This window comes from Columba livia, chromosome 1 (genome assembly GCF_036013475.1).
Source record: "Columba livia isolate bColLiv1 breed racing homer chromosome 1, bColLiv1.pat.W.v2, whole genome shotgun sequence".
Classification (NCBI taxonomy): Eukaryota; Metazoa; Chordata; class Aves; order Columbiformes; family Columbidae; genus Columba; species Columba livia.
In genome coordinates this window covers 142,049,189-142,074,126 of record NC_088602.1, presented here as the reverse complement: position 1 = coordinate 142,074,126, position 24,938 = coordinate 142,049,189, and the positions used below count along the sequence as shown (strand labels likewise).

At 34.0% G+C, this 24,938-nt stretch overlaps 1 protein-coding gene across 11 annotated transcripts in view; it reads right to left on the bottom strand.

Annotated features, from left to right (window-relative positions):
- The window catches only part of CCDC91 (coiled-coil domain containing 91), a 208,254-nt gene that overhangs the window by 112,905 nt on the left and 70,411 nt on the right, over positions 1 to 24,938 (bottom strand). For all 11 annotated transcript variants that reach the window (XM_065034160.1, XM_065034097.1, XM_065034145.1 and 8 more), the window contains exons 8-10: positions 15,690 to 15,797; positions 899 to 991; positions 650 to 718 (exon numbers count right to left, since the gene is read on the bottom strand). In XM_065034160.1, coding sequence (XP_064890232.1) covers positions 650 to 718; positions 899 to 991; positions 15,690 to 15,797 — 270 coding nt within the window. The remainder of the gene's footprint in view (positions 1 to 649; positions 719 to 898; positions 992 to 15,689; positions 15,798 to 24,938) is intronic.

Sequence of the window (24,938 nt, the reverse complement as noted above, 5' to 3'; positions counted from 1 at the left end):
TGAGGTCGCATACATCAGTAGTTTTCCCAGATCATTACATGCAACTGAAATTTTGTACTGGATTCTACATTAGGATTAGAAATGAATAACAGCTTAACATTTACAAAATTACTGTCCTCACTCCAATGCACTTAATAATCAAGTAGACTGAAGAAATCGTATTTTTAAAAGTGTATACTCACTTTTAGTCAAATATTGACCTTCATAATTGAAAACCTGTTAAAATGTACAAATTTCAATACGATTTATAAAATAGTTCTATCCTCACTGAAAATGACCATATCTAATGAAAGTTAAATAAGACACAATGCTAATTGTCTTATTAAGATCATCAGTAAACTCTGCTACCGAGCTCTTCAAATCAAGATGTATTGATATTGTTCAGTGAACAACCATGAAACCATGGTTGTTTAGGTAACATGAACAACTGAAGTGCTGTATTGTGACTTGGAAGCAAGTTACTGTCTCTATTAAGGCATAGGATATAGCAGATATGTACATGATTTATAGAAATAGCTTCCTTTAACCACAGATGAGACCATAGAGTTTGACAAATTTAGTTATTAAATAAGAATGAGTTGCTGAACTTGGCATTTGTAATGACACACATGGAATCTACATTGCATGTCTACTATTTAACAAGTGATACCTTTGCAGCAGCAGCCACAGCCTCCTTACTTCTTTGTCTTTCTTCATCCAAACATTTGTCAAGCACTTCCTGTAAATGTTATGAAAAATTAAGCTGCAATACACAATAGAGGAATAGCTAAAAATCATTCAAACAGTCAGAGTGCTTGAGGAAGCTTCCCCTTCCCATCAATGATTGCGATGGGATCATTCCCAGTGTACTCCAAGGTACAGATCAGGCCTCTTTTTTTTCAGTAAATAATGGCAATACCTTGTGTTTTTGTGACTGCTGCATCAAAGCTTCTTCGATCTTTTCTGATAACACCTCCTTCTCTGCTTCCAAAATGTCAAGAAGTCGCTGATGCTATTGGGAGAAAACATACATATTATTGTAACCACAATCTGCTAGTAAAAGAGACAAAAAGAACTCATCCAAGACACTTAGGTTTGTCAGTTCCTTACAAAATGACTTAAAACATAGATTCAGCTAAATGACATATACAGCACTCCTTTAACTGACTTCATGTCATGGAAAAAAAATTACAATAATAGAAATGTTTAGCCTCCTGATTATCTAATTTTTTCCTCTGAGTCTGAAGAGCATTGGGAAACCAGCTGACAAAAAAATCACTATGTAAAAGCAACACTTATAAAATTTACAAGGATAGTCTAAGCAACACCACACTTTAAAAATTGCATTTAAACAGCTGCAGAACTTAAACTATGCTTGTACTACCTTTCAGTTATACATATAGAGGACAGAAGAGGAATGTATTTTTTCAATCATTTGTGATACCACGAGCTTTGAAAGCCAGGAAATGAGAGCAAAAGAGAATGCTGGTGTCTTCTAATTTTTGTGTAATCTGAAACAGTTTCCAGGGATAAAATGAACACTGAAATAAAGTGACCAAGTATTCTGTTACTGTTCTTAATAACAACCCATTTATCTATTTTTCATTAAACCAATTAAAACATTTGAAAGATGTGGTATTTGTCGGTAAGAGCTAAGCTGTTTTCCAAAACCAAAAATTATTACTGGAAATTATTGATGTTGGGTATTTGTCATGAGATAATTGCCAGCAAATTGGTACACTTTTTTACATGTTATTTAAGAGATGATACATTATAATCTTACAGTATCGATACATAATAATATTTTACAAGATCATCTGAAGCAAAGTGTAACAGTAGAGTTTTATGTTAATAAAAGCATATATAATGAACATAAAATCTTTACACAAACACTTATGCAAGCAAATACCCCTTTCACCAGCACTTCTAAGAAACAGTCATTTCTGTGTCATGAATTTTATTATGTTTTAATTCTAAGTGTCTCTAATGGCAGCTCGAAATACATTACCAAACTGCAATACTATGTTCTGAAAAATATTTTTTCATTGAAGAATAGAATAGAAAGCTTCTAGACTGCTTTATAAAATAAAACACCTATCTGCCCTTCCAGGATAAACATGTAAAGAGGCATTTCCTTATGAATTTACTTAAAATAGGTCTGAATGGAGCAGACATATTCTAATGGAAAACACCTGTGGAAGGAGAGGTGAAACTCACATCATGGTTAAACTTAATGATGTGTAACTAACTTGTGGACTCTGTATTTTCAGACATTACCTTTAACTATCAGGGCACTTACAGATTATTTTTTTTTTCCCCAGTAACTCGAAGGTGAAACAATAAATGGATTTTATTAGTTAAATGATCTCTGTGACTCTTCACTTGCCTGACTGCAGAGACTACAAACCTTCACTTTCATTTGGAAGAATGACTCAAGAGAAGACAAATATTTTATCAGACATACGCCACAAGCCAAAGTTTACTAATGTTAATTAAAAGACTGAAACTTTATTTGCTCCAGTGAAGAATCAACGAGAGACTTTATAAGGAGAGCTCATTAAAGAAAATCACCTCTATCTTTAAAACATCTACAATGGAATAGCAGTCAACTTGTTCAGTGAGATTAGAATTTCTAGTGTAAGACTTGTAGGCATTTAATTCCAGTTTGACCATCAGATTTCTAGGTTCGATATGAAGACTGTGTATGGATATTTAAAGTTGCCATAATGGGCCAGCTACCAGATATATTTCACAACATTCTCCATGGGACTACAATTTTCAGCCTTTAAACTTCAGAGCAGTTTTAGAAATTTTATTTTACATATCTGTATAAGAAAACATTCAAGCCCATCCTGGAAGTCCTGAAATAATGCAGACATTTGCATTAATATAATGTAGAACACGGCCAATGGAGACAAATAACTTCTATTCTCTCTGCAGATCAAATACACTCATGACTGCAGCCTCCCACGTGACCTTAACATCACTACACAGCAGTTTACTTTTCATAATGCTGTGGTAGATCTACAACCCTGAAAGACATGGATATGAGCACCAAAACATTTTTATCATAATGAAACCTGAAAAGTTCTGATCTTTAATACAGCTCTGAACTGAAAAGCTATCTCCTTGACTGCAAAGAAGAGTTCACAACTAAATCCAGAGATCAGCTCTTTGTACAAAACAAGGAAATATTACTCCAGCTGGTTGTTACAGCAATGAGGAGTTTAACAACACCTGCACGTATCTGTCAAATTCAATGAGTTCCAAGGAGATACAGCAAAGCAAACAAATGGAAATATAGACAGCAGCATAAAATAACTCAGGTTGCTTCTTGTGGGAGCATTAAGGGAAATCTTTAAAATGCTATACACTGCTTTTGCTTGCCACTTTAACTACAAAAAAAAAAATATGAAGACTTTCGTGACTGCCATTTGTAGTATGATTACTTTAATTGAGCTAAGGATCTCCTATTTCCTTGGTAATTACAATATCTAGATGGTATTACATTTTAAGTCATATGGTATTCACAGAAATTCAGTAAGAACTGTATTAAGAATTGTATCTGTGTATAAAAACACACCAGTTCCTATTTTTCAAGCTACTGTTTGTGAGCACATTTAGAATGCTTTCAAAATAAAAGCTAATGACTTCTGGCATATTTCAATGCAACTTCTTTTGCATTACATAGCATCCCTATTTCTCATCAAAATGTAAAATTTCTAATTTCAAGATTGTAAGCCTCTTGTGAATAGTTTGGCATGTCCCCTCCTATTGTAATGTAAATGTTTATTCATGTGGAATAATCCTTCCACAAATGGTTACCTTCATATCTGAACTTTCAAAAGTTCATAAATCATCACAAATGTTGCAACAGCTGTCCATACAACCCAGTACAGCAAATTCTCTTGTACTAGTTCTAGAGAAATACCATGAAGAGCTGTTTATTTGGCTTCAGAATTTCTATTTGGCCAAACAGTTTTCTTTTTCCGAGAGAAATGTACCTTCAGCTATTAAATTACATAAATTATATAAAAAGAAATAACTAACTGGAAATAGACAAAGCAGAATAAAATAACATGAACTGTTTCTCCCTGAAACAGGTCTTGAGTCTAGAAAGCCCATATTGCATAGTTAGCATTGATACAACAAAAAGCATGAAAGCTTCCATTCTGTATGTAATTAATAAACAATTTAATTACTTATCAAGAACTCTTTTATTTTCCCAGTACTGTGCCCCACAGAAGTATTAGCCCTCATAGGGAGACATGTAATTTCCTTGGAAGTTGTGCTTATTAAAATGAAGTAAAGCAAGCTCAGTGGTACTGGTAATCCATTTCACAGAAAAGAATGCACCACCTTGTCACCTGAATTCCTTTTCACAGAACCACAGATCTTTCAAAGGCATACTCAGGTTTCCAGGTTATGCATAACACTTGAGCAGAAAATGTGGCAAGTTACGGAAAGTAAAGCTTTCTGTGCTTGCTCTCTTCTGTCAGCGATCAAGAAAATTTTCGCTATTTCTGTATAAAGATGGCATTCTGTCAGACTTTGAAAAAAAGCAGTAATGCAATGGAATTGATTAGCGAATGTATGAATAGAAATCCAAGCTGTTAGTTTAAACGTCTCTACACAGCAATCTATTGTAACTCCACTGGAACTAGTCTTTAAATTAGGGCAACTAGCATGGTACTTCAGATTTAAAAAGAATCCATATACCTTCTAAGTAGAAGTTCTAGACAGATGCAGAATCACTTAGGATTCTGGTACTGAACAGCCACGGTAAACTTTATACACATTCAGTTCTTCCTCAGTTGGTCTTTCAGATGAATTTATTAAGGGGAGTTGAAGGTTAAAAACAAAGAAAAGGTGACAGTTTCACTTCAACACTTATTCATCTGAGAGCTTTCAAGCACTCTTGTATTTTTAGCTAACAGGAAATAACGGTATGTTTTAGGCTCATTTACTTGCCTTGTAGATTTTTGTTACACTAAAGTAATGATCTCTTAACAATAAAGACTATTGCCAAATTAAAGATTATATATGCTGAGATAAATGCCTATAGCTAAGCAAAGTTACCTCATAGACCCCTCTCCCTCTCAACAGAAATAAAACTTATAGAAAGTATGTGAGTTGAATGAATCTCTTTCAGCCCTTCCAGTTTCCACGGGTAAGTATTATGAACATGTTTCTCTCTCTGTTTGACAGTATTAAAGGAATAAAGGAAAAGTGTTGAGACTTAGGGCACCACCCTGTGCTATCTACATAGTGAATTTTGATTCCCAAGCACTGTAGAGGCCACTTTCTTTTAGGCTTATCTGGATGTCAAAGCTGAAGGTCTCCTGGTAATTGTACCTGTCAAGTGGATATTGCCCATGCTTCAACAAGTAAACCTAATAAAAGCCTCAGAGAAAGAGTGATCAGGCTCCTGTAAGTAGGCTAATGAGTTTATCAGACCCAACAGTCCTATGAAAAATAATCTAGTCTGGTTTCTTCACTTCCTGTGAAAATTATGATGGAGACCTAGTTATGGAGCCTATGTTTAGAAAAAAGCACCTGATCTGTGTAGACTATAAGACAGTGTCCATTAAGTTTCTAAACAGAAGTTGAAGTGAGGATTTCCTTTATTAATCAATAATCAAAGAATGAAAAAGCAAGAAAATTCTAAATATGTTGGGACTTTGAATCCAACTATCCAGCTGTTATTAAACAAATATACCTTACTGCCTCTCTGGACGAAAGTGCAAAAATGGAAATTGATGAAAAGTCATGGCTACTGACAATCTTAAAATAAGATTAGTAATAACAAGAAATGTCCTGAACCAGAAACTGAGTGGATGAACCAGTGTGAGGCCAAGATAAATCTCGGTGAAAACTCCACTTTAGTGCAACAAGAAAGTTTTCAGCCAGTGTAAGTTTGCTAGGCTGCACATTCACATTATTATCTATAAGGCACACAGAGGACAATGCTGCACAGAGATACTCGGCCAGATATAAAAACCTTTAGCTTAGGTACAACAGATAGTAGATCTCTTCAATGTATTACTCGTCTGAACTTATTTCTATACCCCAACACTCTTACCTAGCCCTCTTTCTGACAAAGGTATAATTTGCTTCCTTTTATTCCTTAGACAGGGAATATTAAGGTTAAGACAACAAAATTCTGATGTGCAAAAATTCTGAAGAGTAAACTGTAGTGGGACATGATGGCCCAATGAGACACAAGAAAGTGTTTTCCAATAAAAGAAAAAGATCAAACTTCTTAGAAAAGTGGTATTCCAAAGTGGAAAGAAATACTAGTATTTCTACCCTGCTCTCTGGAAAGCAGCAAGAGAGGGTCAAGAAGAGTCTTCTGAAAATCAATTGAAAACAAAAGGCATTCAAAAATAGGTTATAATGTTTTTCTCCCTGCAAGAAGTTCTCTAGGCAATGGTTCCAAATGAAAACCGTTTGATGTAGATTCAAACATAAATACAGAGGCCCTGTGGTTTTTCTTGATTCCTGTAAAAAAGAAATCCAAAAAATCTTTCTTTTTTTCCTGGAATGTGAGTCACAGAAGACATTGTAAACAGATTTAATCACAATAGCAACTAGTCAGTATTTTTTGTTCTTTTTATATATGAAATTAATTTCTAAGGAATCGTGACATTTTTCTTTCAGGTAAGCATCTTTTGAAGGATTACATAGTATATATTACAGTAATTTATGGAGTGAATGAAATAATGTAGGATATGAGCTATTTCACAGCTAAAATGCTGTATTAAAGCTATTAATAACTAATTCTAACTAAGTACAGTTGTAATTCCTTGCATATTCCTACTAATCCTAAACTGCAAGTTAATAGACAAAAAGAAAACAGGGTATCTTGCATGAAGGGAAACGCTTTTAAAAAACATTTACATAGTTTCTCCTGGGCCCTGTACTATTTCACTGAAAAGGAAACGAGTACCAGATTTCATCAACAAACGAGGATGCGTTTCTTTTGCTAGAACAAATAGGCACCCAATTTATGTCTCTACAGATGGGTTCCTTCACAATATTGAGTAAATCATCCTGTACAGATCACCAAACTCAGTATGGATAAATTCATTTTGTTAGCTGCTGTTCATAGCTTATGTAAAAGTAGGCAATTAGATAATCATTAAAAAACAAAACTGCAAACAACATCACAGACCAAAGTTATTATGAATATCCCAATACTAAACAGAAAAAAAAAAAAAGAAAAAGCTTGCGTTATTTGTAGTGTCACTGTAGGAAAATAATTTCACACTTTTACAGATCTCTCATCATACGAAACAATTTTCGCACAGTAATGAAATGACACTTGGAGCCTTGTTTTAATGGTGTAATTCTGGAAACCAGTATATTAAGACATAAATATGTCTCATTCACCCTCAGTGAATGACCATTTTTTCTTGTAATAAAAATCTACTGATTTTTTTTAGTCTAATGAATCTGCACTGTAGTTAGTAGTTTAACAGAAAAAACACAGGCATAGTAAGACTTTATCTCTCATCTCCAATATAATTATATTTTTGTCTACCTTCATTACATACGGACTTAGAACAACCCCTGTCCTTCAAGATCTGGGAAAAATTGTTTTCAGAAACATTTCGCAAATGTTTCAGTTCTTCATCAGCAGGAATAATAAACCACTAGATTAGGCTTTTTAAGAATTCACCAATTCAAGTTTGTTCACCTATTTGAACAAGAAACCTTCTTAACCCACGAAGTTCTACTTTTATTTCTGTCTCTGATGCACGAATCTAACAGTAGGAAGAAATACCACAGGCCATGGGAAACATCTCTATGTGAAAGGAAGATGACATAACAAAAATACACAGTTATAGCATCATGATTTGGTAATGTTATCAAAATATGTCCATTCCTACATCCTATTCAAAATATTATCCTGAGGAAAAAGGCAAATTAAGGAAATGAAACCACTAGTGATAGTCTCCTGCCTCTGTAGAAAGGCTAGCTATATTTAACAGCATATTCTTTTATACTGCACCATTCTTTACCACTGCTAAGCTATGCCCATGTCAAATGACAAGCTTTGGTAATCAGGACTGGTTTCCTACATTGTCCTCACTATCTGTGGCATCTGAGCCTTTGGCAGCACAAGGTGGAAAATCTGTCAGAAGAATTCCAACATCTGTTACATGTTTCCACTTCCTCAAATTATAACTTATTACTGCATGGTTGAACTGTATCTTTTTGCCAGTTTGAGGTCCAAGTGGCAACAAAGCAGCAAAACTTTTGTAAAAGAAAGCTCAGGAATCAGCAAAACATTATTCAACCGGAAAAGTCAAAACGATGAAAATATAAAGAAAAATTATAATAGTGGTAATAAAATAACTAAGCCTATACTCGTATTCACGGCTCCACTTAGCTTTATACGGGCAGTATGTAAACTGTATCATTTGAGGCACATCAGAGACTGAAACTAAGCTTAAAAACATTTTGCTTCATATGTGCTTTATTGGTTTTATCAATAAAGAATCTATACAAACTAACCTAATAATGCAAATGCTTTTCTCAGAAAGCGTACATAGTAATAGAGAGTACTCAAAACCCCACAGGTTTCGAGATCTTAAGGATACAGAGATAAGGAACTTCAGTAAAAATATGAAGGAAAAAAAAGTATTAATTAGCCCTTCTGTTTTTGTGATCTGATTCATTCCACAGCCTGTAATAGTTTCCACAGAATTGCTCCATCTATCAGAAAAAAACAAAAGGAAATGAGCTCCTAAAATATGAGCAATATAAACAGTAAAAGGTTCAGTAACAGAAGATAGCAAAAGGGAGTAAAAAAAAAAAATTCAACAATAGCTGACAGAAAAATAATTGAGAAAAATCACACTATATAACTTAGTTGTTTAATATTGAGTTAATATAAATTAATAACAAGTATTGAAGATTTTAAGAACACTTGAAACATAAGCAAAAATCACACTAAAGAGCTACTTTCAAGTGGAACTTGACAAATCCAAGGAAACAAATACAATTTCCAAATAAGACTTTTGGTTGAGATGCTGAAAGTATGCTGGTTGAATTAACAGTGCAAAGGGACTGCAAAATCATCCTTTAACTAGCTTGTGATAGTGAATAGATTCTAATGAAGTTAGAAAACTCTGTTTTTTCCAAAAATTAGATATGCCTTTGAATCTTAACAATATAACTTTTACTTTACTTTACTAAGCAACACTGGATACAAAGTCAACATATACAAAACCAAAAGAGCAAGGACAAATCAAACTATTTCAGGATTTAAGGAAAAAAAAAACCTCCAACCATCCAAAAAAGAAAAAAGCCTTCCCAGAACAGGAATAGCTGATTCTTCATCTTTTCACTCTAATTCTCTTTATATACACAGAAAACATGGATTATGAATTTAGGACTAAATGACTCCAATTGACAACAGGATTCTAATAGATACTTTCCCCCCACTCCTCTCCCCCTTAACATAATCAGGAACTACCAGAGAATAAAGAAGTTCTGAGAAAGCCAAACTTTGCTTTTGGCAGAAGAGCAGCTGACCTGAAAAGACACATCTAGATGAACTATGTTTAAGGATGACAAGTTAGGTGCAAAGTGAATTACATGAAAATGTAACAGGAATGACTGATAGAAAGTGCTTTGTTTTGGAGCAAATGAATAAACAGTTACTCCCACAGCAGCAAACTGAAAGATTTCTGAGAACTGAGCGGAAATGCCCAAGGAAGGGGACGAGATAAATGCTCTCAAGAATTTCCAAACCTATCATAGTTGGATGCAATGAACAAGAAAGGTTATGTCCACTACATTCTTCATTTTTTCAACCTGCAGGTCTTCAGGACTATTCAAGTACCTATTAGTCTCACTGCAAAACTTGGCTAATGTCTCCTAAAAATGCAAATATTATCTAACAATCTAGTTTGCATTTGCTCCCTTCAAGATCAGGCATTAAATAGATTCCAGAATTACTAACATTAGATGGGAAAAACACAGAACCTCTTTTATTTACAAGAGGAGCAAAAATAAGTAAACAAAGTTCATAAAATTAGCATTATTATATAAATATGCTGCACATTATGCGCAGATGTAAGAACAAGATTAGAAATAATGGAAAATTATACTTCCTGACTGTGGAACTAATGCTGAACGAAATAAACATTTTCTCTGGCAAACAAACAATCACTGGCTATACAAGACAAGTATTTTTTACATTTCACATTTCAGGAGCTGTTGGACTTACTCATACTGGTACTTACTGGTACTCTTCACAAAAGGCTATGCAAAACACATCAAAATGCATCATCCAAATACTGAAGAAGGCAACTATCACATTCCAGCAGCTCATTACTATTGTCACATGAGTCTTCTGCTTGTCCACAAGTTGTTCTTGGAACCATTATACACTTCAAAAAACTGAGTTCTAGCAAACAGAACTTGTATTCTTACTGACCTTTCATCAAATTGTTCTTAAATTGAAGCTAAACCAATACTCATAAAAAGGGCACAAGTTTTCATGCACCACCCAACAGATTTTGAACTACTATTTATGATACAAATGACAGTCAAAATCACGACAAAGCAAAGAGGAAAAAGAATTAAGGACATGGGGTTAACTCTACTTATCTTAAAGGCTGTTGCATCTACAAAGGCCAAATTTGTTTCACAGATTCACATAAAGTCATCATGAAAAACATCAATTTTCAAAAGCGTAGAGGAAGCATTTAACTGAGTTCTTTCCTTTTTAGGTGACACTTCCAGTATTGTTCTGTCTCAGCAATTACACAAGCAGCTCCTTTGGCTTCTTAAACTATGGAGAAAAAAATCAGCATAATATACTCTATACAAAAGAAAACTGTAGGCCACACATCCTTAAGGGTTTACAAAGTTGAAGAAAAGAAGTTCAGCCCAGGAAAGCAATATGCATGTCACTGAACTACAGAATTAAAAGATTTCTATTCCTTGATTTTCTTTATTCTTCTTTTACATGAATCAAAATGGAAAATATGCTAACAAAATTAAGTACCACAGTAAAATATATTCCCTTTAACTACACCCAAGCATGAAAACACTACACAGGATGTCCAGTTGCTTCTCTTCGATTGATACTGCTTCCACAGGAAAACACACAGAAAAAGAGGAATATGTGTGATCTGAGCCTCATTTCACACGTACTTTAGTCCCTCCCTATCCAAGAATGCTTGTTGCACAGTGTTTAGAAGGCAATAAGGAAGGAGACCATCAAGGTAAGGAATGAAAAGTGTAAGATAAACAAAGAGAGGGAAAATGATTTCTCATAAATGAGAAGTGATTTGCTACAGGTATTTAAGATTTTACTTTACCTAAATACATATATCATTAACTGTTTTAAAAACAATATAAAAATCAACCTCAATGTAGTCTAGTTTTTTAACACCATCTACTTTAAGTGAGGTAAATTTCTAATTTAAGTGAGGTAAATTTCTAATACATTATCATTTCTAGGACTTCCAGTGAAAACAGGTCATTGCTTTTACATCATCATGCTCATCATCTAGCAAACTTAAGAAAATTTCTTAGAACATCCTAGCTACATAGCTACGTACATACTTTAAAATAATAGATTCTTCATAGTCCATCTTTTTATGATGCCTTTTGTGCTCCACGTTTTTCAAGTTACTCAGTCTCTATGTCTTCTCTATGTTCAGAAGGGAAACCTACTTTGATGTTTGAACAGACTACTTCTAATCAAACACTGGAAAATGGAGAAGGCTGAAAGACACTCTGTTCCACATATTGAAATATGGAACAGCAGAATACTGCCAGTGACACCTGCCCCTGCTAGCTGCACCCAGAATCCAACCCAGACAATTGCTTTGTTATGAAGTCCCAGTGATTAAATCACATTTCTCCATAAGTATGAGATATATTTAATGAACTTAAATTATACATATATATATATATGATAGCTGCTTTTTCCCTGCTAAAAATTAAAGTATGCCCAGCCTGTAAACCTTTTCCATTTCTCATTTGTCATAAAAAATTGCTAACATTTAGTAAAGAAGGTAGAACTATGATCTAAATATGTCAGCAATCTCTAAGAGAGATAAATTTCACTGTCAGATGCCTGGTTTGGCTTTGGGTTTTGCTTGAGGTTTTGGTTTTAATATTAATACTTTAAAAGACATGTATTGTTCTACCCCGTGTAGCATCTCACTTCTAGTACTGACCAACACTATACTGAGGCACTTTTATTAACTTGATGTAATACGTACCTTCATTTTCTGAGTATTAAAAAACTATACTCAAATTTTGTTGATCATGTTTTTCAGTATGTATTTTCTTACAGTATGAGTTAAATCACAAAATCAAAGTTTGTGTTCGTTTTCTGGAGGCAACATCAAATATGTTTGTTTCTCAAAATAGATAAGGATGAAATTTGTGATTTTCCAACTTGTAATAAACTGACATGTGTTTTCCAAATACATTTTCTCTACTATCCAAAAATAATTGAAATGTACAACTGACATACATTGCTTTCCCAAATATTCACTTTATGATGTGACTGTTTCCTGGCATAGAGCAGAAGAGTTCTCATGGTCCTGTTCACTGATGAAAGACACCATGAACCTCATGCCCCTGAGTGTACCACAAGAATGCCTGTTTGCTTTTTGAAACATTGATAAGAGAGTAAATTTCCTTGAAAAAAAACAGCAACCCTATAGATTGTTCCTCAGGAAGCATACATTACAGTGATCATAAATTTCTTATAAGAAGCTGGTCCTTTCAAAGCATTCCAGGAAAGGGGGAAGGAGACCCATAAACTTCAGACCCAGGGGACATTTGAGATAGCATATACTACACAAGTGACATTAATGGTCTAAGAAAAGAGCAGATGTAGAAATACTTGGCATCTGTGGGCAGTACCTGAACAGTAACTGATACCACCAGCTCATCTCTCAAGTGTTTGTTTCAAAAGCAATGGACAGTGGAAATGATTAATATAGAGGGACACTTCACTGAGAGGCAGTTCAGTATAGTATGTCAGAGAGTATATTGAACTTCAAGCAAATAAAACTCAACTAGAAAATAGACTGGAACTTTCTTACTTTAAGATCAGTGGGGAAGGCATCTGTCAGAAGGACCGGAATAGAAAATGGTTCAGAATTTTACTTTGGAGAAGTTTCTGCAGTTTTAGCAATGTTCTAAACTGCAGGCCTATGGAGTTAGAACTAGAAGAGTACAGTAAACAGAGAGTCTGAAAGAAGATAAAGAACTGAACACAATTTGTGCTGATGGGCTGATGGTTCCCTCTTGTACATGATGATGATGTTACCTATAGCTAGCCAATATGCTGCAAAAACCTCACATGGAATGATCAAAGACGTATTGCACAGATTTGTCCAGCAGAGAACTGAAATAGAACCATAGAACTAGGCCTCTAAAGTCTGGAAGATACAGCCTTGTACACTGACCTTATCACCAGAGTGGTACCTCTCTCGACACTTTTAACATGCATCTCCATCACAGGCACTACACTCTGATAAAATATAGCTTCAAAAGCAGAAACTTAAATATACTCTAATGATAAGTTACAGACAAGCAGAGAAAAACAGCTTTTCTTCCTTCTCAAAAAGATTTTTTGGGAGGGATCGGTACGGGAATTTATGGGGAAAATGGGATTTGGAGAAAGCATGAGGAAGGAGTCATGAGATAATCTTGACTAGAAATAAAAGAGCAGAAAATTTAGAAGGAATGGAAAATAAGGACAAAAATTACGTGGGTTGATAAAGTTTTATGTGGGCTTAGAAGTTTGAAGGCAAAATACCGCTTGTAAGGCAAGAATATTAGAATAGAAAAAAAAAAAAAAGATATGTTTGTGTACAGAATACACTTGCACTGTGTTATTATTGCTGTGCCAAAAACCAAATCTTAAAACACCAAAGCATACATTTGAGAATAGATTGATTCAAAAAGAATAAAAACATACTACACATTTCTCAGATCTCTTCCAACAAAGATTTAGGAGTCAACATATTTTATTAAACCTGGTAGTTCTACTATTAATATAAGGATTCACACTTGTCTACTTGACTAGGCTTCAAAACCCCAGCTTTATATTACAATTAAAGGTGGCAAACTTGATTGAGTTGAATGAGAAATGACTTGGAAGTTTCTCAAATAAACCTTTTCTGGGATCCAAAGAGGGTGTTAAATTGCATTAAACATACACATGACATGAACTGGGCACTGTGATATGTCACATGTACTCTCCTGTTCCACGACCAAGAACAGGTCCCTTTCATTGTTAGGTTCTCCCAGGTAAAGCTGAACCTCTTGAACAGGTTTTCACATCCCTGTCCCAACCTTTTGGTTTACAATGCAAATGGGAGAGATCATGCAAGCAATGTTTTTGCTTAGCATATAAGTACACCTTCAAAAAATATTCTTGTAATTCTTCCAGATTTCATGATATTGATTCCTTTTTAACATTCAGAAAATGATATCAAGTCAGTAAACAATACGATCATTTCAGAAACAGAAAACATTTTCTTAAAATTAGTTTTTAATTGCTTGTTACACAGAGCTTCATGGTAAGTATTAATAACTGTAGTTCTATGCAATAAACTCATTCATGATGGAATCGATTCTCCAAACTATTACATCTTTCCTTCATACTGTTTATACAGACTTATATACTTAATACGTGTTTGCACTAAGTGTTAATTGTTATGGTCAGAACAGTGAAATGGTCATAAAACACACTTGGAAATGGTGGAATATTTCAAGGGGACTTTTGATGTATTTAGGTCTAATATTGCCAAGAAAATAAATAGACTATTATCCTTTGTATTTTTACTAAAATAGTTGCTAACAGCACTTAAAAGGTTACTGCTAATACTGTTTAATCCAATGTAAACAACTTCAGCATGCTATTGGCAAATTAGCTTTAAAAAAAAACCACAACCCAAAACAAACCCAAAACCAAATCAACATACAACAAACCAAACAAAAAAACCCCATAATAAACACCAACCAAAACAACAAAAAAATCCACTTGTATATTAATATTAATTATTATTTTAATTCAGGAGCTATGCATAAGCCAAATCAAGATATTTTCAATTAAAAAAAAGGTTTACACTTTTCTGATACTTCCAGTAATTGATGCGATTCCAAATAGTTGCTATGCAGTGTGCTTTTACTCGTTACATTAAATGAGCCAATATAGGCCTATTTGAGTATATAGATTTGTGAACATTATGTAATTACTCATAGCTAGTTTTTTATTTTTATGCAATATTTCGATGAAATAAAAATAGGTTTGGACAACATATGTTTTGGACCAAAAATTTGTACAAATCCCATATAATCAAATCCTTCATTTAACTACATAATATAAAAATAATGGCATGCTTTCCCCAAGACTACAGAAAATGGCATCCGTTAAAGAGGTAAGTATCAAGTTGCTCCCAAACTTTTTGTCAGTGCTACACACTTCTTGAATCTGTTCTAAGCAGGCTTAAACATTATAAAACACCTTTGATCCCAACAGATGAAGAATCATTATTTACTTTGCATTTTTAAATACTTGCATTTATTGTTATGCTGAGGACATAACGTGAAAGATTGATTATTTTCTTTGGTGATCATATATGCTAATATTTTTTCAATCAGAAAAGAGTTTAAGCTAAAAGAAAACCACAACAAATTTTGTATGTGTACATCCATACCTGAGCATTAAGAAGTTCTTCACATTTTTGAGAATGTTTTTCAATTGCTAGTATATACTGTTTTTCAATAGCTGCTTCTTGCTGTTGAGCTGTAGACTGTAGCAGTGCCTGCAAAAAGAAAGCATAGAACGTTCGACAAAGATATAACTGGGATGTTTATTGGTAACTGCAGATCTACTCATACTTGTGTATAACCAGAATGCGGAATGCTGTTATAAATCTGCTATGTGCAACTATTAAACTACCTTTCTATGTAACACTACCTTGTTTTCAGTCAGGACTAAAATTCTTTGGACCTCAGATTTCTAATACACAGTCTGCTTAAAAGAGAGCAGCACACGGAAGATACAGAGGGAGAGTATTTCTGTTAAATATACTCAGTTTAGTGGGACCACACAAGAAGAGGAGCATATGAAAGCTGCTGAAGAAAAAAAAAGCAGCCAGACATATTTCCTTGGCTGACAAAACTCCACATCCTCTCGGCACAGTGTAAGATACCATGGGCCAAGCATGATCTTCACAACCACAAGTCAAGTAAAAGCAGATGGAAATTCTGAGTAATTTGGAACATAAAAGAATGCCCCCCCAGGAAGTTCACGCTCAAATGTGAAGCAGTGGAAGTCAAAGTGCGGAAAGTCAAAGTACTGAAACAGTAACAAAAAGACTATAAAATTAGGAACTAATTTGTGTGTGAGCACGTGTGCATGCATATGTGTGTATTCACATGCACTCAACAGAACTCTGCAGAATTCATAGCATCTGATTTCAAAAAGAAAAACAAAAAATATCGAGACATGTGAGAAAACAGATTACCATCTGAGGAAGCGCGCTCAGGCTTCTTTAAACGACGATGGTATTTGAACACAGGATTTACTCCAATCATGCTATGCAAGTCTTTTTCCCTAATACTATAAAATATTTATGTCACTTTGCAAATATTCATTGGGCTATTTATACACATCGTAGCAAACTATATTTAACTTGTAATCAATATAGTGAAGTATTTGAAATCACTGTGTAAGTTAAAACAGACATAAGTTTTATAGAAAACAGACCGTTGGCCCCAATGCAGACAAAGGAAAAAAAATCCCATCTTTCATACAAACTTTAAAGATCTATTTACTTCGTCGAACATAAAACGCATAACAAATATGACTTTGAATACTTAAAAAAGAAAAAGTATACAAAAAACCCCTTCTGACAATTATTGAACTACCTTTCCACATTTCCCACTAATTAGCCTCTTATGCCAAAACCAGTGTTCTCCCGTAGTGTTACAATATAGTATGGTAGTAGTTTTCAGCACAGTTTCAGAAAGATTTAAAAGGTAAAAAATGGTGCTTAACATTTATTTTAATCAAAGTTTAAGAATGGGTTGAATGGTGTTTGCAGGGCATTTAGCTACCCATAAGTTTACTTTCATAAAAAGCCTGTTTCTTTCCAACTAAATTTAGTGCTTTTATTGACATAAATTCAGGGAATCACAAAAACTCAACACTCAAAGAAGTACAACTTCTGTATGTCAAACTTTATCTGCTAAATCCTAGTGCCTATCAACTAGAATTGCCACATATCGCTGGCAAAAATTGTCTATTTCATGGTTTGGGTTTTTTTTGTCTAAACTATTGTGACAAGAATTGTTTCATATAACTGGCACGAAAGGAAAAAAAAAATCATATGCTGATTTTAGGGAAAACACTAACAGAATGGTCATTAAGTTGCAATACTCTTTCTCATATAGCTTCTTGCTCAGGACAAGAGCTGAGTCGCTTTACGCGACTTACTATGAAAACTTAACTGGTGACTGTTAAATTCCCATGAAATGGTGTAAAGAACTTTCCGTTGTCAAAGTAATAATTATTATTCATTGGATGGCACGCAGAGGTTGTTACATTTTAATAATTATTTTATTATTATTTTCTTTAGAAAATACATAAAATTCCACATTCCTAAACAAAAGCCTTGCTTTTCTATCATATACTACCAGTGTAGTTTAAACAGTATCATAGAACTGACCCTGTATTTGACTATTCTACTAGTTGGTGGAGTAAGGAGATATAAAAATCCCCCTATGTGGCACAGTACTTCACAGACAGCATCTATGTTGTGTCTCCAGACAATAATCTTTATTTTCTATGGAGAGATGCAGCAGATCAGCCAGTCAAACAGGCCTTTCAAATAGAGAATGAATTATTTATGCCAGGACCCAAATATTTTCAATCTTTTCAAAAGAAGATGAGGTGTGGCACATAATATCCCGGAATAGCAATAGCTCCTTAGTACAAAAATAAGATTTTCCCTTTCAAGAGGAATCTGGGGATTCTTAGAACCTTACGGTTTTAAGATACGACTAAAATCAAAACAGAATGCTGAGCTCTGATTTATTTTAAAGTGTAGAGTGTTTGTTTTGTTTTGTTTGTTTGTTTTTTATCATGGGAAAATGTTTATGCTCAGGACTGATCACAATTGTCAGTACTGTCAGATAAGGCACTTTTATAAAAAGTCTACTCTTATAAAGTATGAATAGAAAAGTGTCTTACAGAATTGGCATGACTAGACAAATGCAAATTCTGCTCTAAGTTAAGACTTCTATTGTTCTTCATAGAACACTGAAACCATGTCCTGTAACAAATTATCAGAAATAAGACAATTTTGAAAATAAAATAAAAGCCAAACTAGACAATTTCCTGTAATTCTAATTGAACACGCAGTCGTTGCCTACGACACTTGTATGTTCATTGCACACATCTTACATCTGCCTGGCTCCTGTTGACTGTAAAAGTAAATATGAACATAAATATGAACATAAAGGTGTCATAAGATAATGTCTTTCCAAGATTTAAAAAAAAAAAAAAAAAAAAAGAGACCAAAAAAAAGAGAAAAGAACACACGGAGTTAAAAAAATTAGGTCTTTTTTTCTTTGCCTGATCATGCCCACCGTTTATGGTTTCTTGATGGCATAAATACAGCAGAGACACATGACATCCATCCAAAGCTTTTGCAAATGTCAAGATAATCAACTAGTTTAATTATGAATTGAAAAAACTGATTTACTAAACTAAAACATACATCTGGCTACTTGATAATAGGCATCTCTCACTCTCATAGTTACATACTTCATTCAGTACAATGAAACTACAACTCTTTTGACTAATTGCTATTCTGGGCAACAACTTATCACTGCAGAAACACCACTTTCTTGCTTAATTAATTATACAATTATCCTGGTGGGCTGATGTTCTACAAATCTGTGGCCATTGACCTAATATCAAGCTGGCATTCTTGGAACAGTCTCCTTTTAATAGCTCATTGAACCATTTCAAGTAAGGTTACAGCAGAATGTAGCCCACAGCATCTGTTGCATGAAGTCAAGTGGTAGGATGTCAATATGGGTGCTCTTGGTAATTAATTTCTCCTTTTACATATTGTGCAATGAACTTTCTTGACACAGGGTGGCAAGGGTTCCCCTGTACCAACAGCCAAGTTCAGGACTGTGGTGGCAAGACGCACCAGTTTTGATATGGATCTGTTTCTACACTGTCACATATACACTATAACATACTACACACTATCACATTTCTTGCCTCAGCCTACACTTGTTAGAGAGGAAGTGGTGGCTTCAGGTTTTCAGGATTTCTTTACATTCATCAATTAGTCCCTATGCTTCGTGTTTTGTTTTGTTTTTTTCTTCCCTCAGCATAATACGTTTCACAAGCCCTAACTATATCTGCCTCTAACCAAAAGTAAGGTCACCTTTTAGGTTTTTGTTAGAGCCAGACAGGAGTGACTAGATCTTCTTTTTCCATCTGCAGTTTCTATGGCTTTCAAAAATCTTCTGCCTCCCAACCCCTTAAGTAAGTCATTGTATCAGGGAAAAGTTTAAAGGACTATGGTGCCTTAGATAAAAAAATTAAAGTTGTTTGCTTAAGATTCAAATATAAAGCCTTGCAGGAATGTAAGATCCAACTGCAGCCACTATAGTGGCTGTATAACCATAGTTATGATCGTAAGTACATGATTCATTTGAACTGACGCCTTTCCACTAATCAAAGACAGAATTTACAAAGCTTATGTACTCAATAATCATAATATCTTTAGGTATAATAAAGTAAGAATAGTATTAATAACTTTTTTCCTCTGACTCCTGAAAAGAAAATGAAAAAATATCACCACAGCTCCAAGTAGTCAGGTAAACATACATACAGTGCTTTTTAACATTTTCTTCTTCCCCAGATCTCATATTACAGTTTTGCCATTACTAAACTGGGTAAAAAAAAAAAAAGAAGACCAAGGATTAATGTCTACAATGACATTGTTTTACTAGGTTTGGTTCAGCTATAATTAATTTCCAACTTGGCATAATCTTTTTAGTTAATCAAAGCCAAAATCTGGTCAAGTTTTAAGCCTCAGACATTAATTTATAGCTGTTTTGGCTTGTAGATCAGACAAAGAAAATGAGAGCAGAAAATAGCACTGAGAAAATGATTTGAGGAAGAAAAGGGTGCCAAATTAACACATCTATATTTAATTCCTCTAAAACCAGAATTACTTCTGAAAATTACACTGGCTTAAGGTATCCAGTGGGTTTTATTTGGTAAAAAAAAATGTGCCTAGAATAAAATACCTCATATTTTAACAATTAATCTACTTCGGTATTCTCAGTTTCAGCGCAGGAACTTAAGATGTCTCAAAGAATTGACAAGACATTATCAGATTCAGATACAGAATAGCAAAACTTTAGGTCCTTTTTCAAAATCTACCCGGTATCAGATGGATTGCAGTCTGATGTACAGTTGTATTTTCTTCCTTTCAAAAACAAATGAAATAAATTATTATATGCTCATCTCATCTTACCAGGACTAAAACCAGTGGAATTCAACCAAAAAGGAAAATTAGGAGTCTGCACTCTGCCTCTGTCCTGATTTTCCTTTGCAAAAGAATAGGAACATGTGTCTTGAACCACTTCAGATGAAGCTGAATTTACTAAATTTTAAAATTTCAAAGATTCATTTATTATAGTTATTTTAATATCTGCTCCTCTGGATTCTTGTTAGTAAAGCAGCCTTAACAAAATAATAGCAGAATTGTAGAATGTGCTAGAACCTTGTAGCTCCTTGAGAGGGAGGGGCAATGGAACATCACCTGATGTCTGTAAACTATATGGTTTAGTTGTATGATAAGGCAGTTTAAATGCTAGAATTCATGTGGGAATTCTACCTTCTACTTGCTATTTTGCCACTTGGAAATAAATCATATTCCAAATGCACATTATACTCCATTACCAAACTGTCTCATGTTTTCTGTTCATTGTTTCTGGACATATGCACATGAACAATTTTGGGGAGGTGCTAAACGAACAAATTCACATTGTTAACAGGAAAGCTAAGGAGTAATGTGCATGCTCATATTTAACAGTAAATATACATAGTGTGGCTGCTCCAAATGAACGCTCTAAACTACAGGACTTGTAGGATGACAATGGCAGCAAAGCAAGTCTTCTTCTGAAACATAAACTATCAGAAACATTCAAAACCATTCAGCAAATTCTGCTTCTTCCCTCCTTTCTCATCATTCTCCTAACACAGAAAAGCTATTGGATCCCGCTTTTCCTTCACTAACCAAAAATGCCTGTTGGCTTCTAACAGAACAAAGAGAATGAAACCCCTTAAGAACAAATTCTCTAAAGAGTCTTCATATCCATTTTAGTTTTATATATGATGGGTTATAAAAATCACAGAAACCTTTATTTCTTCAAATTCTTATCAAAACCTTCACACATTTAAATGACAGTACAAAACATTTAAAAATCAGTTTGCAGAAAGATTAAAAATGAATTAATCTTAATTTTATAAAGAGGAATTTTACCAAAACAAAACAGAACTTTACAAAGTAAATTAGTCCAAATTCCAGTTTGAAATCAGATACAGAGCTAAACTTAGCTTTAAGTTTCATACATTAGAATCATTTTGGAAGACACCGAGTTAAAACTAGATCCAAAGATCATAATAAGAACTTCATCCTTAATCACCCTGGGGTGTCCTTAAGGGAATACACATCTTAATTACTCTATTATATGCTTTAGCAATAGTCAGAGAATTAAGTAGCCCTGGAATGTAATTGACAGCACACTACATGTACTGTGGGAACACTAGAGAACTGCATCACAGCGTCCACATTAGAGACTGAAAAAACTCTACTATGCCCAATCTGAGAAGTTTAAAGATCAGAAAATACAAATGATCACAAAATTTCATCCTGCATTTCCACAAGTTTTATATGTGTAGAGTATTAGATGCTTTCTAAAATATGTCCTCATCCTTGGAAAGGTAAAGGGGCTATTATTAAGATTTTGCGAAAACCATAGCACGGATACTTCACCCCATTTTTTATACAAACCTATTTGCCCAACCGTCGTGCAGACAGTCTTAATTCTATTGGCAACAGAAGCCACAGCTGCTTGCCCAGAACAGGATTTATAGTATGGCTAAAAGCTCGAATTTATGAGAATCTTTTTTGAATTATATAGCAAAAAATATAGACTGTTATCCCCAAATTAATCCCAAATTCCACAACAGTAATAAACTGCCAAATCTCTTTCTCTCAACTCCCTCTTTTTATAGGAGGAAAAAAACAGTCAGAAAAAAAAAAAAAACAAGAGGAAAAACAGAGCAGAGTTTATTATCGCCTCACATCTCTTCAGGAAAAAACAGTATAAGTCCATGAAAAAGAACAGACTTCTCAGGTGTGTAGCATTGTTTGAAAATGTTAAACCAACTCACATGAAACATCAGTATGAAACATATGTCATGATGTTCAGGCTGCTGCATTATGTTCTATAGCGCTACTCAAAAGGACAGCATCAAAACCCTTAGTCAATCCAAAATAAGATCATCCCTGCTTGCCTTCTCCTGCTCAACCATTATTAATTTGCTCAGGTAACTAAATATAAGCCAGTAAAACAAACTCCTTCTTCAATTCAAAATTGCTGAACCAGGATGGCCCAAGCCAGTCATCTTTAAAAATAACATTACCTAGTGAAAAGTAAAGTTACCATCCTATTTCAAACTTGTGAATTATATTAAACAGCAGTATTACTTTCAGCAATAGCAGCTAAGAAACTCTATGCTTCATAGCATTAGACAGTGATTCATCTAATTCAGCATCCTGTCTCCACCACTAATTAATTTCTACTACTTAAAGGCAAAATATAATTAACTGATTGTCGAATTATTAAACAGAGCAAAGGACACAATCAAAATCCTTTCCTGACGCTTTGAGAAGATATATTAATTCAATAATACATACTATTTGACTGGTCATGTTGTAACTCAGTTATAAGCTAGTATACATACAATATAAAGAAAACTATTTAAAAGATTTCCACAAATGCCTTTTTCAACAAAATCCAACTTAACCACTTCAGCCCAAGATACTGTATATTTTCACAATCAGGCTATTTTCAGGTGAGCCTCCATTTAAGTGAAAATGAGACATACACATCTAGGTGCTATGGAAGATAGATATTTTTTTTTTTTTTGGTACAAGTGAATATTAAAAATGAAAGCAAATAAGCTCCTGCTTAAGCCAGAGTCAACTTGCAATTTACAATGCAGTAGGTTGTAAATGAAATAAAACAAAATGTTGAGTTGAATTTCCTGAATTGTTTCCACTCGTAGTCATAGCGTGCTACCAAAGCTTTAAACAGAGCTTGTGCTGTGAAATTTTACATATCAAGTCAAAAAGTATTTCCTATGGAAAATTCTTCTCACAAGTTACTCTTTACAAAAGGTCAACACATTTTGATGTGCATGAGAGTACGAAGAAGGTTCATGGTTTCACTAAGCACTGTGCTCTTTCCAGTGTGAACTCAATTATAGTCAGGTGTTTCAAAGAGAAAACATAAAAGACATTTAAATAAAATACAAGAATAAGGCAATGTGTTTTTTGTAAAGTGGTATAACAACTTCAGTTTCATTTGCAACTGCTTCTGGTATACCAGTAATGGTGGATTGCTTACAGTTTGAATACTATTCTCAGTTTATTCATATATCAGTTTTACTGGCACGTGAGTTTAAATTACTAATTTTCTACAATACACTGTTCTGCCAGACTCCTGCCAGAGATAAACTGCAAATGCACTCTTAATCCAATCTCTCAATTATTATAATACTTAACACTGTATATATTGTTCTATAGTCAGAACCATATATAAAAAATCATCCTTACTAAAAAGGGAGAGAGGGATATCTTGTAATTTTTGCAATTACTGTTACAATACCAAGATGCTTTAATCAATAAGAAAATATTTTGATAGATCTTCAGAAGATTGAAACTTGATTATACCTTTTTCTACTAGAATTCAGTAGAGGGATTCTTGTAGTAGCATCACCATTGTACATGAGTACTCCTACACTAAAAAAATAACACGGAATCTCAACTTTTACAACCATCAGCTTTTCATGACAAAAAATAATAGTGTATTATATTCAAGGCCCACTTGAATTCTAGTGCAACTAGACAAGTGTAGTACTTGGAAGGAAAATACAAGCCCTTGCAACAACTTTTGAATTTATCATTTTATTCATATGTCAGGCCTTTCTGAGTCAGTATGTCATCTAGGAAAGTTAATAAACTAAGGTGGTGTTTTAAGGAGCTGAGAACTGGACACATTTCAAGAGTTTTTCCTCCTCACTAGGGATAAACTACGTCTAAAAAAAGATATGCTGACTCTAGATTAACTTCTTTTGTAATTAGATCTTTTAAATTTTCCTTTGTTTATTAGAGGGTAACCTTTCAGTTCAGAGGTCTATTATTGACACAAATATTTTTGAAAGACAATCTGATGGCCCCAACATATCCCGTACTTTGCAAATCTGTCTGTTCTTACATTCTGGAAAGCTAAAATAACCCAACCATTTAACACTGAAAACTGATACACAAAATTGTATCAGGAAGGGCTGGGGAAATCAATTTCCATAAAAAGAAACACATATCTGATTCACAAAAGCTGTCTTTTAGAAGACTAATAATTGCATGAAATAATCTAAGTAAATAAATACCATCAAATAAATACACCTGCCTGTAACCTCATATTTTTTGAAGTTTACATTACTGGATATTTTATCTGGTGAGAAGAATAAACAAAACAGATTAAAAATCTTAACTGGTCTATTTACAGAAATATGACAATTTCAGAACAAAAGCTTGATTAAACAAGCAGAGGAAAAATCCTTATGTTGCTTGTAGTAC